Raw genomic sequence first — 13,755 nt, forward strand, 5'->3', positions numbered from 1 at the left:
AAATAAAAATTCAGCCCCCATTGTTATTTTGTATTCAAAATGAAACGTATTCTCCCAATGCGAAGAACGAGTGTTCTGCTAGTATTTTATAACAAAAAATAATCATATTTTGGCTATAACTTGTAATAATTATTTATTAGGGGACAGGGTAGCTCAGTGATAGAGCGCTCACCTTTAGCGTAAGGGTCCCTGGTTATAGTTCTATCCGGATTCCCGGCAGGAACTCATGTGGTTCGGATTCCACGTTAATCAGTAGGCCCACGTCTCATATAGCCTCGCTGCTGAACGGCACGTAAAACTCAATGCAATTCAATTCTAGTTCTAACCCAAGTTATGTGAGTTTGTACTGAACAACATTTTGCCCGTGAGTTTTCTCTGAGTTGTCCTGTCTTCTTCCACATGATTATTCCAGCAATGACTTTATAATGATTCACTTTCATTAATAACGCGCCTTCTTTAGCCTAAATGGCGTAGGCGTGGGACGTAAAACAAGATTTTTTTTTTTTTGGTAAAATAACTTAAGTCAACCCTAAATATAAAGAAAAGCTTGAAGGTACTATGCGGCACTCATTATGGAAGGTAAATAAGGGAAATTAGATTAAAAAATGTTCAAAAAATTAACACGTTCATTCCTACTGTAGTTCCAGAACGAAAGGCTGAAACTTACGTTAAACCCGAGATTCGTTCGGGAACAACACAGTCATTTAAAATGTAAAATACCAGCCAAAAATGAATTTTGTATGCTTTTTTATTTGAAAAAGTAATGTTGAGTGCTTTGCGAATTATCTACTAGCAACCCTGATCCAACAATGTCTTTTAGTCATTGTAGAAAGAGAACTAAAGAAAGTGTAACATTATCATTCATAACACTTAAGCATTATTACTTTGCAAGAAATAAAGTATTGTTTACAATGATTATTCACATATACGTGTATGTCTTGTACGGAATTGGCATCGTCTACCAGATTGATACTTTTTCTTTCATTTCTGAAAGCTTCAACCGTTTAGGGTAAAAACTTAGGAAGATATGAATTTTAATATAACACTTATTTTCTCCAGGACACAGGAGTTTATCAATTTAAATATCTCTAGGATCGAAAATGTTAACTTATAGGAAGAAGTAACAAAACAATAACAATTAACAATCAAAAATTAAATTTATGAAGAAAAACATCTCTTCATTCAAAATATTCTAAAAATAAGGTTTTATTTTAGATGATATCCTCTTTTCGCATTAGCTCACCATAAATATAAATCTTTCTAATAGTGTCGATACAACACTCGACTGCTTGTTTCATGTGATTAAACATGGGTCTCATGGAGGAATCTGGGTAGCTGCAAACAGAGAGTTTTACGAACCAAAGATCTCTGATTTAGGCAAAGGGTAAATATTATGTCTTTTCTCTTATTATTATATTTGTCTTTTTTATAATTCATTTTTATGAATAATATTGCATTAAAAAGCAATTGTTAAGAATTCTTAGTTTGGTACCCTAAATTTTGAAAAAACTTCTTTGCTATTCAGCTGCTTCTTTTAAGACGCATATTTTTTAAAGAAGTGGAATAGTATTCAATATTTATGAGGCTTTTTTTTTTTAAAAAAAAAAAGCACCGTTTCGAAATTCGCCAGCTGCATCGCGTCTGCATCCCGTGTGTGTGTACTGTGTACCTACAGTACCTACATCTGTTGGCAAGCCACAGACGCCGTTACGGGAACATTCGACCATGTTTACGTTTCTTTGTGTGTAATTAAAATGCCTCCGCAGATTGAAAATCCCGCCGACTGCGCGCTTTGCGAAGTGGGCGACCTTCTGTCACCACTGAAAACTTGGTACAGAAAATTAACGCGTAATCTGTATCGCTCATAATGCTTTCTTCATATATTTAACTAATCTGGCATTGAATTTCATTCGCTTTCACGCCTGTAGCATTAAGAAAACGAATCACAGCGCGTATTTCACGGTCGGAGGCATTTTACCTCCTCACAAAAAAACATAAACACGGTCGAATGTTTCCGTAATGACGTCTGTGTGTCGACAGTAGATGTAGGTACACAGGGTGCATGCGCGGGATGTCGACCGCAGCGCTCCAGCGACCGAATTCGGTACTTACTTAGAAAGCACACCTCTTAATATTGTGAAATTTTCAATTATTATAAAATGTGAAGCTATATTTGTTCTTACTACTCGTATATTTTATTGCAAACAACAACAAGAACATTTCGAACCTACATGGTTTCTGAAGTAATAAAGGAGGAAAAAGAAATAGGTTCAAATAGGAATTAAAAGAAAAATCTCGGGTAACTGAAACAGCTGTTAATTTTTGATTCTTTTTTCTCCTTCATTTAGTAGAAATGAAACTTTTCTTTTAATGCACCAGTGTGGTTAACTTGTTTAATGGATTTGAGACTTCACCGCTACGGAAGTTGCTATCCTATCCAACATCATATTTCTATCTGATTCTCTCAATATGAGCACTCGGTAACTCCGCTTATCAGACTTTATACACTAGGCATATAGTTATTCCAACTCAGGGCCGGATTTATGAAAACTCGGGGCTAGAAAAAATATGTGACCCTGCTGACTTCTTCTACTACATTTCTGTTAAAGTACATTAGGAAAGTTAAGGGAATGAATGTAGTTCTATGACATCAACCACACTTTGCATTAGATTATATTAGACCTAATGAAAGTTTCTAGATGCATAAAAGATAAAGTTATACTGTTACATAAATGTAATAAATAAAAAATTATGATGATTGTCTCTTGTATGATTCTTTTTAGACAACCAGTTGAAATTTTGATCAGAGTGAAGGCTCCCGTCCACCTGAAGTCCCGGGACTACAGCTCTCCTAAGCCCCACCCTTAATCTGGCCTTGTTCCAACTCACCTCTAAATTATTGAATCAACTTCGTTTATTTTTCTTTTCTTTACTTTCTCTGCTTCTCTCTTTTTCAGTGTATGTGTTTGCATCTAAGAGAGAGAGAGACAAGAAAGAAAAGAAAAGGAGTGAATGAGAAAAGATTAGATGTAAGAAAATGAGAGAAAGAAAGAAAATAGAGAAAAAAGCAAAGGAGTGAACTAGAGAAAAATAAGAGAGGAGGAAGAAAGAAGGCGATAGAAAAGAAAAAGAAAAGAAATAAAAAGAGAAAGATGATAGATGAAGGGAGAGGAGAAAAACCAGAAAGAGAGAAAAAGATTTACAGAAGAAAATAAGAAATAGTGAAGAGAGGGAAATAGAAAGAGAAAAAGAGAGAAAGAAAAAGAGAGAAAGAAAAAGAGAGAAAGAAAAAGAAAATAAGAAAAAAGCAATGCGATGTTTTTCTTTCTTGGATAAGAAAAGGAAAAATTAAGGATAGAAGAGAAGGAAAAATAAGAGGAATGAGAGAGAGAAAACTCTCTTCTTAGAAGTGAGAAGAAAGAGGAGAGATAAGAATGCCATCAGAATGGAATAAAAAGTGCCTGTACTTCTTTCTTTCTTTTCTTTTTCTTTCCTTCTTTTCCCTTTCTTTTTTTTTATCAGGAGGGTATCTGCCTCAGACCCAAACTACTTTTTCTCTCTCTTTATTTGTTTCCTTTTTCTTTTCTTCTTTTTTGTTCCTTATTTTCCCTTCTTACAAAAAAAAAGAGTGAGTCTTTTCTCTACTTTTTTCTTTTGGTGGAGAGAGAAAGAGATACGATAAAAACATCAATTTTTTAAAAATTTCATTCGCTTTTATTTAGATTTCGAAACTATTCTATGCATAAGTATTGTAAGTTTTACAGAACAGCTATGTCCGTCTATCTCCATAGGTATCAGAACAAAAAAAAATACCAGATGACGACAAGAGATCTTTTGAAGCAGATTCACAGTCCCAACAATAGGTTCTCTTTCCTTGAAGAGTATCTTCAAAGTAAAACATCACTAGAGACCCCAAAGCTAGGAGATGATTTTGCGATGTAGCAAGGGGCTGTAAAGCCAGCTTCAGTACCATTACAGATGTAATTTCATTGTTTTAAACTCTAGAGTTGCCACTGAGAACATCTAATGAATTTTATTCAGTATGGAGCACGTGCAGAAATTTATCTATCATCTCACTTAGTTTTGATTTACGTAGAATCTTAACTTTCGGCTTTATCCTAAAGCCTTCTTCACGATCTTTAAAAACAAACATAGAAAGAAAACAAAGAAAAGCCACACTTTACTGACTGCACTATTGGCTTATATGTATGTATACATTCAAGGGCCTCAAGATTCATTTTAACTCATTATCATTAAAGATTTCACGGTAAAATTAAAGTGTGTTGTATTGTTTAGATTTATAGGCCTCCTCCTATACGGCATAAAGTTTATTTTTAAATTCTAAAATTTCGACACACTCTATGAACCTGTGTGCGCCGATACACCTATTGGGAATCGCTGCGTTAAAGGAGGGCCGAAAACTAGATAGTGCAATGGATCTACAGGAAATTAAAAGTATATAAAATAATTACTAGATTTAGAATTAGTTTTCTACATAGCATACATCATCATTCAATTATATTTTCTATTATACAGAAGTGGAGGTGGTACCAATACCGAATCTCCCACTATAGTTTCATCAATATCTGAAACTATTGTTCGAACTGAATACACCATAACTGGCGTACGACATACTATTGAGAATCTGTCTGATGTGGTCGATCTAAGTAGGATTGCACTTGAGGCTAGGGCGGCCGCAGAATGTTTGCCTTTAGCTGAAGGAACTAAACCAACTCCTGAATTTAAATTTTCGGTTCAATCTCTGTTAGCCTCAGAAATGGCGAAGGTGTCGGCTGCAGATAAAGGGATCACGCTGAACTCAACTCCAGTTGAATCTAAAACGTGTGCAGTGAATGTGGCTTCAATTGAAACTAAAGCACCAGCTGAAGCAAAAGCAGACACAGTGGAAAATAAAGGATCCACAGAAAGTGTCGCTGGTGGTGATAAAACAAAAGATTCCAAAGTAATAGACGGACCCAAACCAGCGATTAAAAGTAAGCCATCTGCTGGAAGTGCGAGTGCAGAATGTTTGGCTTTAGCTCAAGAAGCTAAATCAACTCCTCAATTTAAAGCTTCAATTAAATCTCTGTTAACCTCAACAAAAATGGTGAAGACGTCGGCTGCAGATAAAGGGATCACGCCGAAGTCAGTTCCAATTGAACCTAAAACGTCTAAAGTGACTAAGCCTTCAGCTGAAACTAAAGCGACAGCTAAAGCAAAAGTGGATACAATCGAAAATAAAGGGCCTGTAGTAAGTGCTGCTGGTAGTGATGAAAGAAAAGATCTCAAAGTAACTGACCAACCCAAATCAGGGACTGGAAGTGAGCCACGTGCTGCAAGTGCTCCGCCTGTTGGAAGTGTGTCTCCTTCTGGAAGTGGCCCATGTGCTGCAAGTGCGCCGCCTGCTGGAAGTGCACCACCTACTGGAAGTGTACCATCTGTTGAAAGTAAGCCGCCTCCGCAAGCTCCTTTGACTAAAGTTCCTTTCATGGATCCAAAAGGAAAAGTAGTCGTTGTAACTGGTGCTGCAGATGGAATTGGCTTAGATTTCTGTCGAGTATTACTACAGGCAGGGTGTAAGGTAAGCAATATATTGATGGATATACCTAGGTATATACCTAAATTTATCAAATATAATATATTAATTGATTGATTTTGCTTGACGTTCTTATACAATATTGAAGTTATAAAGGACGTGGAGTGCTATTTACAAGGTCTGCTAACACACCGTAACTTGAATGAGCTGCTATTAGCGGGTGCATAGACCATCATACCCAGCACAAAGCAACCACCTCTTTACCACACTATCTTTGCTGTTAACATAATTGGATTACAGGAGCAAGTTTGGTCATTACAGGTGCAAGATAGATAACTTATCAAAAAATAAATATATTAAAGTTAGTTTATGTCATTATAAATATTTGAAAGGAACATATAGAAGTATGTTTTTTGCAACAAATCTTTGTATACATTATCATACAAGAATTAAATTGATATTAAATTACATATTGTAAAAATTACTTTGATTAAAATTAAAATGATTCAACTTGAGCGTATTTTACGGGAAGATAAATATGTAATGTGGCTTCAATTGAAGCTTTGAAAAAATATAGATACATTATGCAAAAGCATAAAATAAACATGGTATAATCCAACCTAATTGATTTGATCACTGTAACCTTAAAATCGCTAAGACATAGTGGGTCATTATAAGCTAATACAACATTCCATCATTATCTCTGTGTGTCAGTGTAGCTAGAACAAATTATTGACTTCTTCATTAGATTGTATAACAGATTTTTGCTTTTTTTAAATTTTAGTTTTAGGTTTGAAATCCATCATTGTGGTCAGGCTTTATCTATACTGTCATTATGTTAATATATACAAGGTGTTTCAAAACAATACCAATAACGTTTGGGAGAGGATTCCTGACATCAAGATAAGACGGAAAGTATAGACCAACTTAGGTGCAGAAATCCGTCATTTCGGAGTCATAGACTGCCGAAAATATGAAAAAATGAACTTTAAAGGTCCATAGCTCCAAAACTATGGAATCTACCGTAGTCGGGTCAAGACTTCACTTAGAAACTAATATATGCAGTTAGGAACTAATATGTGCCCAAAATACATGTTACAGAATCCCAAGGTACTCACGCAACAATTTTTATAGAGGTAGTTTGGATACGAGCATATAATTGAAGTACTCACCAACTACCTCCATAAAAATTGTTGCGGAAGTACCGCATGATTGTGAAATTTGGATATTTGGATAGGGCACATACTAGCTCCTAAGTGAGGTCTTGACACGACTACGTTAGGTACCATAGTATTGGAGCTATGGACCTTTAAAGTTCATTTTATCATGTTTGTGACAGCCTATAACTCCGAAAGGAAGCATTTGTACACCCAGGTTAGTCTATACTTTTTGTCTTATCTTCTTGTCAGGAATCATCTCCCAAACGTTGTCGGTGTTGTTTTGAAACACCCTATATATATCTGGGAGTTGGGGTAAAATGTTAAATATATTGTAATCATGTTAAAGTTTTTTGGAATCTATTAAGATGTGAAATTTTCAAGTGTACTATATTTATTGTATAAAAATGAAGTTGTGCTTTCAATTTCGCTATTTTCATGAGAGTGGAAATACCTCGCATTGGCTCGCAACACTTCAAATAAAAATTTTAATATAAGGCCTAAGGATAATTTATCATCATGACGCTGTAATAAGTATTCTTTTCATATTAAGTTCCTACAAACAGAAAACAACACGGACGATCCAAAATCAGATTAAAGAATAGTTTTATTATTTTATGTACCAATAATTACAATGATAATTGATCTTGCTTATCAATAACTTGAATGATTACATTTTCTTTAATTTATATATAAAAAAAATACAACTAGTTACAGCATACAAACATACTTTTAGTGCACTAAATTGTTTCAACAATCTATGTTGCCATCGTCAGTGGCTCTGACATGGGAAGTTCAGATTTCTCAAAATTTCATTTTGTACATTTTCTTGTGCTTGTTGATGAATGATAAACTTTAAACTTTTGTTAACGTAAATTTTTTGTACTCGAATAATGTTTCTTTTGAACGATCTGCTACCAAGGTCGTCTATATGTTTCGTTCCAAGGGGAGGGTGGCACTCTATTTGTAGACTCTCATTTTAAATTTTACACAGGCAGAAGTTGCTTTTATTCAATTACACATAAATAAAAGTTGAACATGGATTTATCACAAATGAAAGTTGCTAATGAAATAACTACAATAATATGCAACGTACGAGAGGGTGTAAGAAAATAAGTTTCCCTTTTCGTTTTCCCCAGAAAAGCGAACAGCAATGGGGAAACAAAACAGTAGTTGCACGCGCAAGACACCCAGACACAAGTAGGTATCATTCGCTCGTGATCCTGCAGATGGCACCGTCGCAGAGCCTGTGCAAAGCGGAGACGAGTCTCTCAGTCTGAGCCTGATAGCTATGGAGAGAAGGTGCGTTTTGCTGCACGGTATTGTCACACCCTGTCGAAATTGAAGGAGGAGGTTTAGAACAAGCTGCCTGACCTTCTCATATCTGGTGTTCTGTTGTTGGATGACAATGCGAGACCACACTCAGCGACAGCAACGCAAAACAATATTGCAACTCTTGGGGTGGGCGCCTTGTCCATTCGCCATACAGTCCTGATTTCGCACCCAGTGACTTCCATCTCTTTCTGGGTTTGAAGAAGACTTTCGACGGCAAGCGCTTTGGAAGCAATATTGAAGCCACAGCAGTTCGACGCTTCTTCCGTATGCAGAGCCCTGAATTTTTCCTAGAAGGATTTTTGAAGCTTATAGACCGCTATGACGAATGTCTCAACGTACGTGGTACTTACGTAGAAAAATAGAGGTACATCTTATCTTTAATATCACATGCTACTTTTTTCTTGCATCCCCACCTCTGTCCACAGTCGCTTGCAGAAACTTTTCGGACTCCCCTCCTACAAATACTCAAGAACACAAACGTATAATTGGGAGAGTTAACAGATAACGAAACTGTCTTTCGGTTTTCCACATTGTTAAAAATGATTTTAGTTATTGGATGGCAGAATGATGAGAGTCATTTTTCCTGAAACGAGACCAAATGGATTTCTATGAGCCTGCAACCACTATTTATTTGATGGCAAAATGGCGGCAGCATATCTTAGCAACATAACTGACTCACAAAAGAACTTTGTAATATTTGTGGAATTTTTCTGTACCATTCTCATAAAGTCTCAAAACATCAAAATGTCCCAATAGTGACTTACACCACTTTGCCATCTAACGGCTCATTTAAAGAGAAATTGAAGATTCCTCTTTTCCTGTCAAAACTTAACAATGTCTTTCCTGCAGATGTCCATTGATTCTATCTTTTTTCTGGGCATTTAGCATGCATAAACCACGTAATCGTTTTTTTACACATATTTGTGCGAAGCTATATTTTCATCCTCCTAAGCATGCTGAAGGACCTTTCCACTGTGCATATTGTAGGAGGAATAGACAAGAAATGCATTATGGCCATACAGATAGCAGGAAATAAGTTTGTGTCCGTGAAAAACATAGCAGTATCACAACCAGGCTCACATGTTTGGTTCATCCAACATTTATACCACAATTTCTTTCAAATTGTGCTTTCTGCCTTCAAATTTCCAATATCATATTAACATTGGGGAGCCTCCATTTTGTGCCGATATTCTTTAGCTTGTGTTTGTTTGTAAAACGTTTGATGAAACTGGATCGCAGTATATTATACAATGCATGACCACCTTGATATTTTATCTAAGTGTTAATTTACTTAAACTCCTGTGTACCCAAGAGCCAAGATATTTACCTTTGGTACGTATGGTTCTGATAGGAGCACAATGGTACTACGGTTCCAAACCTATTGATAAGTTACATGTCTATATGAACATGAAATATTTATTTTGCTTGTGATGTGTTCATTTCTCTATATGTAAGAAAATTTGGAGTGCCAAGGAAGGGTAGTCACCCCCTTTCCCCGTTTATGGACGCCCTTGTCTGCTACTGCAAATGCTTTGCATTAAAACTTCTTTTGTATCTACATACGTAACGTAGAACTAGTTTTGTAGACTTATGTTTACTATTGAGAACCACTTGTGAAGTAACTGTTGTAATAATATAATGTGTTGTGTCGTGTTATAATCACAACAGTAACTTTACAAGGAGGATTCGAGTGCAAGAGATTTATGATAACAAGAGTTCAAATCTTGCCATTTGTCAACGTAAATAACGCACAAGAAAAAAAGAAACATAAAATGAAATCTTGAGAAGCGAAAAATATTTTCATGTGAATTTCTCAGAGTTACTGACGAAGACAACAGAGATTGTTGAAACAATTTAGAGCAATTAAAGTGCATTTGAATGCAGTAAATTGTTATATTTGTTTTAAAAAAATATAATATAAATATGAGTTAAACCTTATATAAGTGATTGATTAGAGTTTACAGTTCCTTTTCGCAAGGGCACCGATCCTGGGGAGGAGTGCTCATGTGAACCCCCATGTATTTTTATGAATATGTATTTTTTATTGTTGTATGTATTTTTTACGAATATACGATATTTGGCATAATTTGAATTCAATTGTATTGTTATCTATAAAATTACTATTTACTTTTTATTCAATTCCAAATAATGATTGTTAGATTGTAACTTATCACATAACATTATGTCAAAAATGACATTCTAATCTTTTTTGTGCAGGTAGCAGCTAGTGATTATAATGAGGAGACAGGTCGAAAAAATATTGAGGCAATCAAAGGTGAAGCATGTGCAGGTGGTGATATCTTCTTTACAAGATGTGACGTTACTAAACACGGAGAATTTCTAGGTAAGAAACATTATAATTTTTAAAACCAAGTTGCTGACTGTGTTATAATATGATTTTTTTAATCTTACTATATTTGCTTTATAAACTGAGTGCAAGTGTTGATATTCCTTCCAACAGACCGAGTCTTATGCTCGTTCTCAAGCGAAAATCTCTATGAGTTGGGATGTGGTCACAAAGAAAAGACTTTATTATTAAATGAATTACAAAAAATGATTTATTCATTTATAATATATATGAATATATTATTTATACATTCAAATAAAATTTATGAGAATTACTTTATATGAATATCTTTAATTTGATTGCAGAGTCGTCTAACAAAATTTTCTTTTCTTCCATAAGCATTGGAACACATAAGTGATTTTCGAAGTTCATAACTCCATTACTATGGGACCTATCGTAGTCGGGTCAAGACATCACTGAGGAACTGCTATGTGAACTATTCAAATATCCATGTTTAAGAATGCCACACCAATTTTTAGAGAGGTAGGTGGAGAGTGATCAATTACTCCCCCAACATCCACTCTAAAAACGATTGTGCAAGTACCGGGGGCTCTGAAAAATTGATATTTGGATAGTTCACATACTAGTTCCTTAGTGATGTCTTGACCTCGCTACGATCAGTCTTACAGTAGTGAAACTATGAACATATAAAATTCATTTTCTCAGTTTTCGACACCATATAATTAAGAAACTATGCACTTCCGACCACAGGTCAGTATGATTTTTTTTCTTATTTTGGTGTGAGGACTCTATTTCCAAATATTGTGACAAAATTTTTTGAAACATCCTGTATAAGTTAATATTATATATCATAAAATGCAGCGGTTCCCAACCGGTGTGTCGCTCAGTCCTATAGGGTGTGCCGAGAAATTTTAGAATTTAAAAATCATGAAGGATTTAATAATTAGTTAAAATCCATTTTGAGACAGATTGTACGTCAGCGCCTCCAGCGGCAGCAGCAATACTCAGTACCACTACTTTATAGAAACTTATAGGCTTACACTATTAGAATTTATATTATCATTAATAAAAAAATCAAACAAGTATGTCATAGGAATAAAATGTGTGATGAGTCAAAAAATAGGTTGGGAACTCCAATATAATGTACAGATACTTATCATTTTAATGGAAACGCTAAAACACGTGTTTAATTGTTTTAAATGAAACATCTAAATACCAAATTACATGTCTCTAATTTTAAGAAATCCCGAGATATGAATATCTCATTGTAATAATTCCAACACCCTCATTTCACCTCCTTCCACATCGAGTTTCCAGTCTTCTGGGTCAAATATTTTTAAAACGCTGAAGTATATCTTTGATTATTTTAAATGAAAGGTTCAAATACCAAATTTCACGTCTATAACCTTAAGGGATCCGCCTCTCTCTCTCTCTCTCTCTCTCTATATATATATATATATATATATATATATATATATATATATATATATATATATTGCAATCCTCATTTCCCCCTTTTCCACATCGAATTTCCAAAAATTAATTCTTAGTGATACCTTACGTCATAAATACTATGTTATGTCCAAATTTTAAGTTTTCTAGCTTAAGCAGTCTTTTCTAGACGTTGATCAGTCAGTCAGCACTTCCTTTATATTATATATAGAGATTAAACTCTAATGTGTCATACGATTAAAGTATTTTGTATATATAACATGAAGCATTAAACTTTCTTCCTAAATACTTCATGTGCCATTATCTTTTCAGTGATGCTGGAAGAAACGAAGAAAAAATATGGTGTTCCTGACATTATTATTAACAACGCAGGCATTTTATCTGATCAAAAATGGATAGAGACTTGCGCAACAAATATAGTAAGCTTTCATACGTATATGGATGAATACGTGAATATATCAAATGTGAAAATGTATAATTAATGTGTTATGTATGTACAATTAATGAACTTCTAGTCAGCGACAAATTCACTGAAGTTACCGAACATTCACGTTCCCCGAGAACAGTTTCCGCTGCATTTTTTGAATGCTCTGAAACATTATCCTCCGTAATATTCCGTAATTTTCTCATAGTCCAGTCATATTATAGTTTTACCTTGCAAATTTTGGGGTAGTTTTGATATTTGGTTCATTTATGTTTTGGAGGGCGATTAACACGAATTTGAGGTTTTTCACTTTGAAAATGCATTGAAAAATATGAGCAAAAATAACTTGAAAATCGAGGTTTTTCTCTTATTATTGGTTTTCTCCTCCCTGAATACGTAATTTTAAAGCATATTCATTATTTCCTTATATTATATTATATTATATTATATTATATTATATTATATATATATATATATATGAATAATAATAACATGTAAAATGAAAAACAGTTATCATATAATTAATAATTACATTATAAGCAGCAAGTAATTTTTTTTGTCATAAGTTCAATTACTTATTTTTTCCTGGTGTTGTCTTGAAATTAATGGTGTGTCTTAATGACACCAGATCAACGGTTCCTTCACCATCGAACTTAGTCTCATCCGACTCAGGAGATAGTTCGCTGTTGGCGGTTCATCGAGGTCTTCCAAACCATTTTCATCGACGAAGTGTACTGTTCCTTTTGGTTTTTGTTTTCACAGCAGTCATCGCAACAAGTGCAGATGAGAGAACAGTGAAACCTAGATTTTCGTCAACCACAAGCTTGTTAAAAGTCCTCTCATTTACAAAAAATACAATTCAGTATCATTTGTGGTGCAAGAGGAAAAGAGCCATTACAGAGAACAATCCATTCTTTGCCTTCTCACAACCCCAGCTTTCGGGATCTTTTTCAATACCTAATTATTGCTGAGCTTAAAGATAGATTCTTCAAGATAGAATAAACTAATTATGAATTTAGGAAAAACTCGAATTGTCAAATTTCGATTCCCGGGCCAAAGAAATAAAGTTATACCAACAACTATAGACTCAGCAGAATTCTGTAAATCAAAATCTGTTAAATTTCTAAGTGTATACGTTAATGAAGATTTAACATAGAATACTCATATTGAATACATTGTTACTAAACTGAATTCCCTGTGCTTTGCATTCCGTAGACTGCAAGGCAGTTTGTGCGAGGAAGCTGCCATGTCCTTATACTATAGTAAAGTTTTTTCAATAATAAACTATAGTGTTATATTTTGGTGGAATTCAAGAATATGTGTTAGTACATTACGAATACAGAAAAAATATTAGAATAATGTTTAATATGCCTAAACAATTCTTATGTAAAAATGTTTTTAAAAACATAAATTACTATTGACATTACTATAAATTTCATTTTGAGCGGAAACTTGTACACTATCAACAGACGTCTATGATTAGCGTGCAGTAAAAATATTGTTCAGAAGGAGTCATCATGAGCGTTGAGACACTTGTCCCACT

At 34.4% G+C, this 13,755-nt stretch overlaps 1 protein-coding gene across 3 annotated transcripts in view; it reads left to right on the forward strand.

Moving 5' to 3' along the window:
- Window positions 1-13,755, forward strand: part of LOC145668869 (uncharacterized) — a 69,111-nt gene that overhangs the window by 42,216 nt on the left and 13,140 nt on the right. For all 3 annotated transcript variants that reach the window (XM_081737101.1, XM_081737102.1, XM_081737103.1), the window contains exons 7-10: window positions 1,268-1,384; window positions 4,537-5,581; window positions 10,246-10,372; window positions 12,101-12,207. In XM_081737101.1, the coding sequence (XP_081593227.1) occupies window positions 1,268-1,384; window positions 4,537-5,581; window positions 10,246-10,372; window positions 12,101-12,207 (1,396 nt within the window). The remainder of the gene's footprint in view (window positions 1-1,267; window positions 1,385-4,536; window positions 5,582-10,245; window positions 10,373-12,100; window positions 12,208-13,755) is intronic.

This window comes from Thermobia domestica, chromosome 13 (genome assembly GCF_964235325.1).
Source record: "Thermobia domestica chromosome 13, izTheDome1.hap1.1, whole genome shotgun sequence".
Classification (NCBI taxonomy): domain Eukaryota; kingdom Metazoa; phylum Arthropoda; class Insecta; order Zygentoma; family Lepismatidae; genus Thermobia; species Thermobia domestica.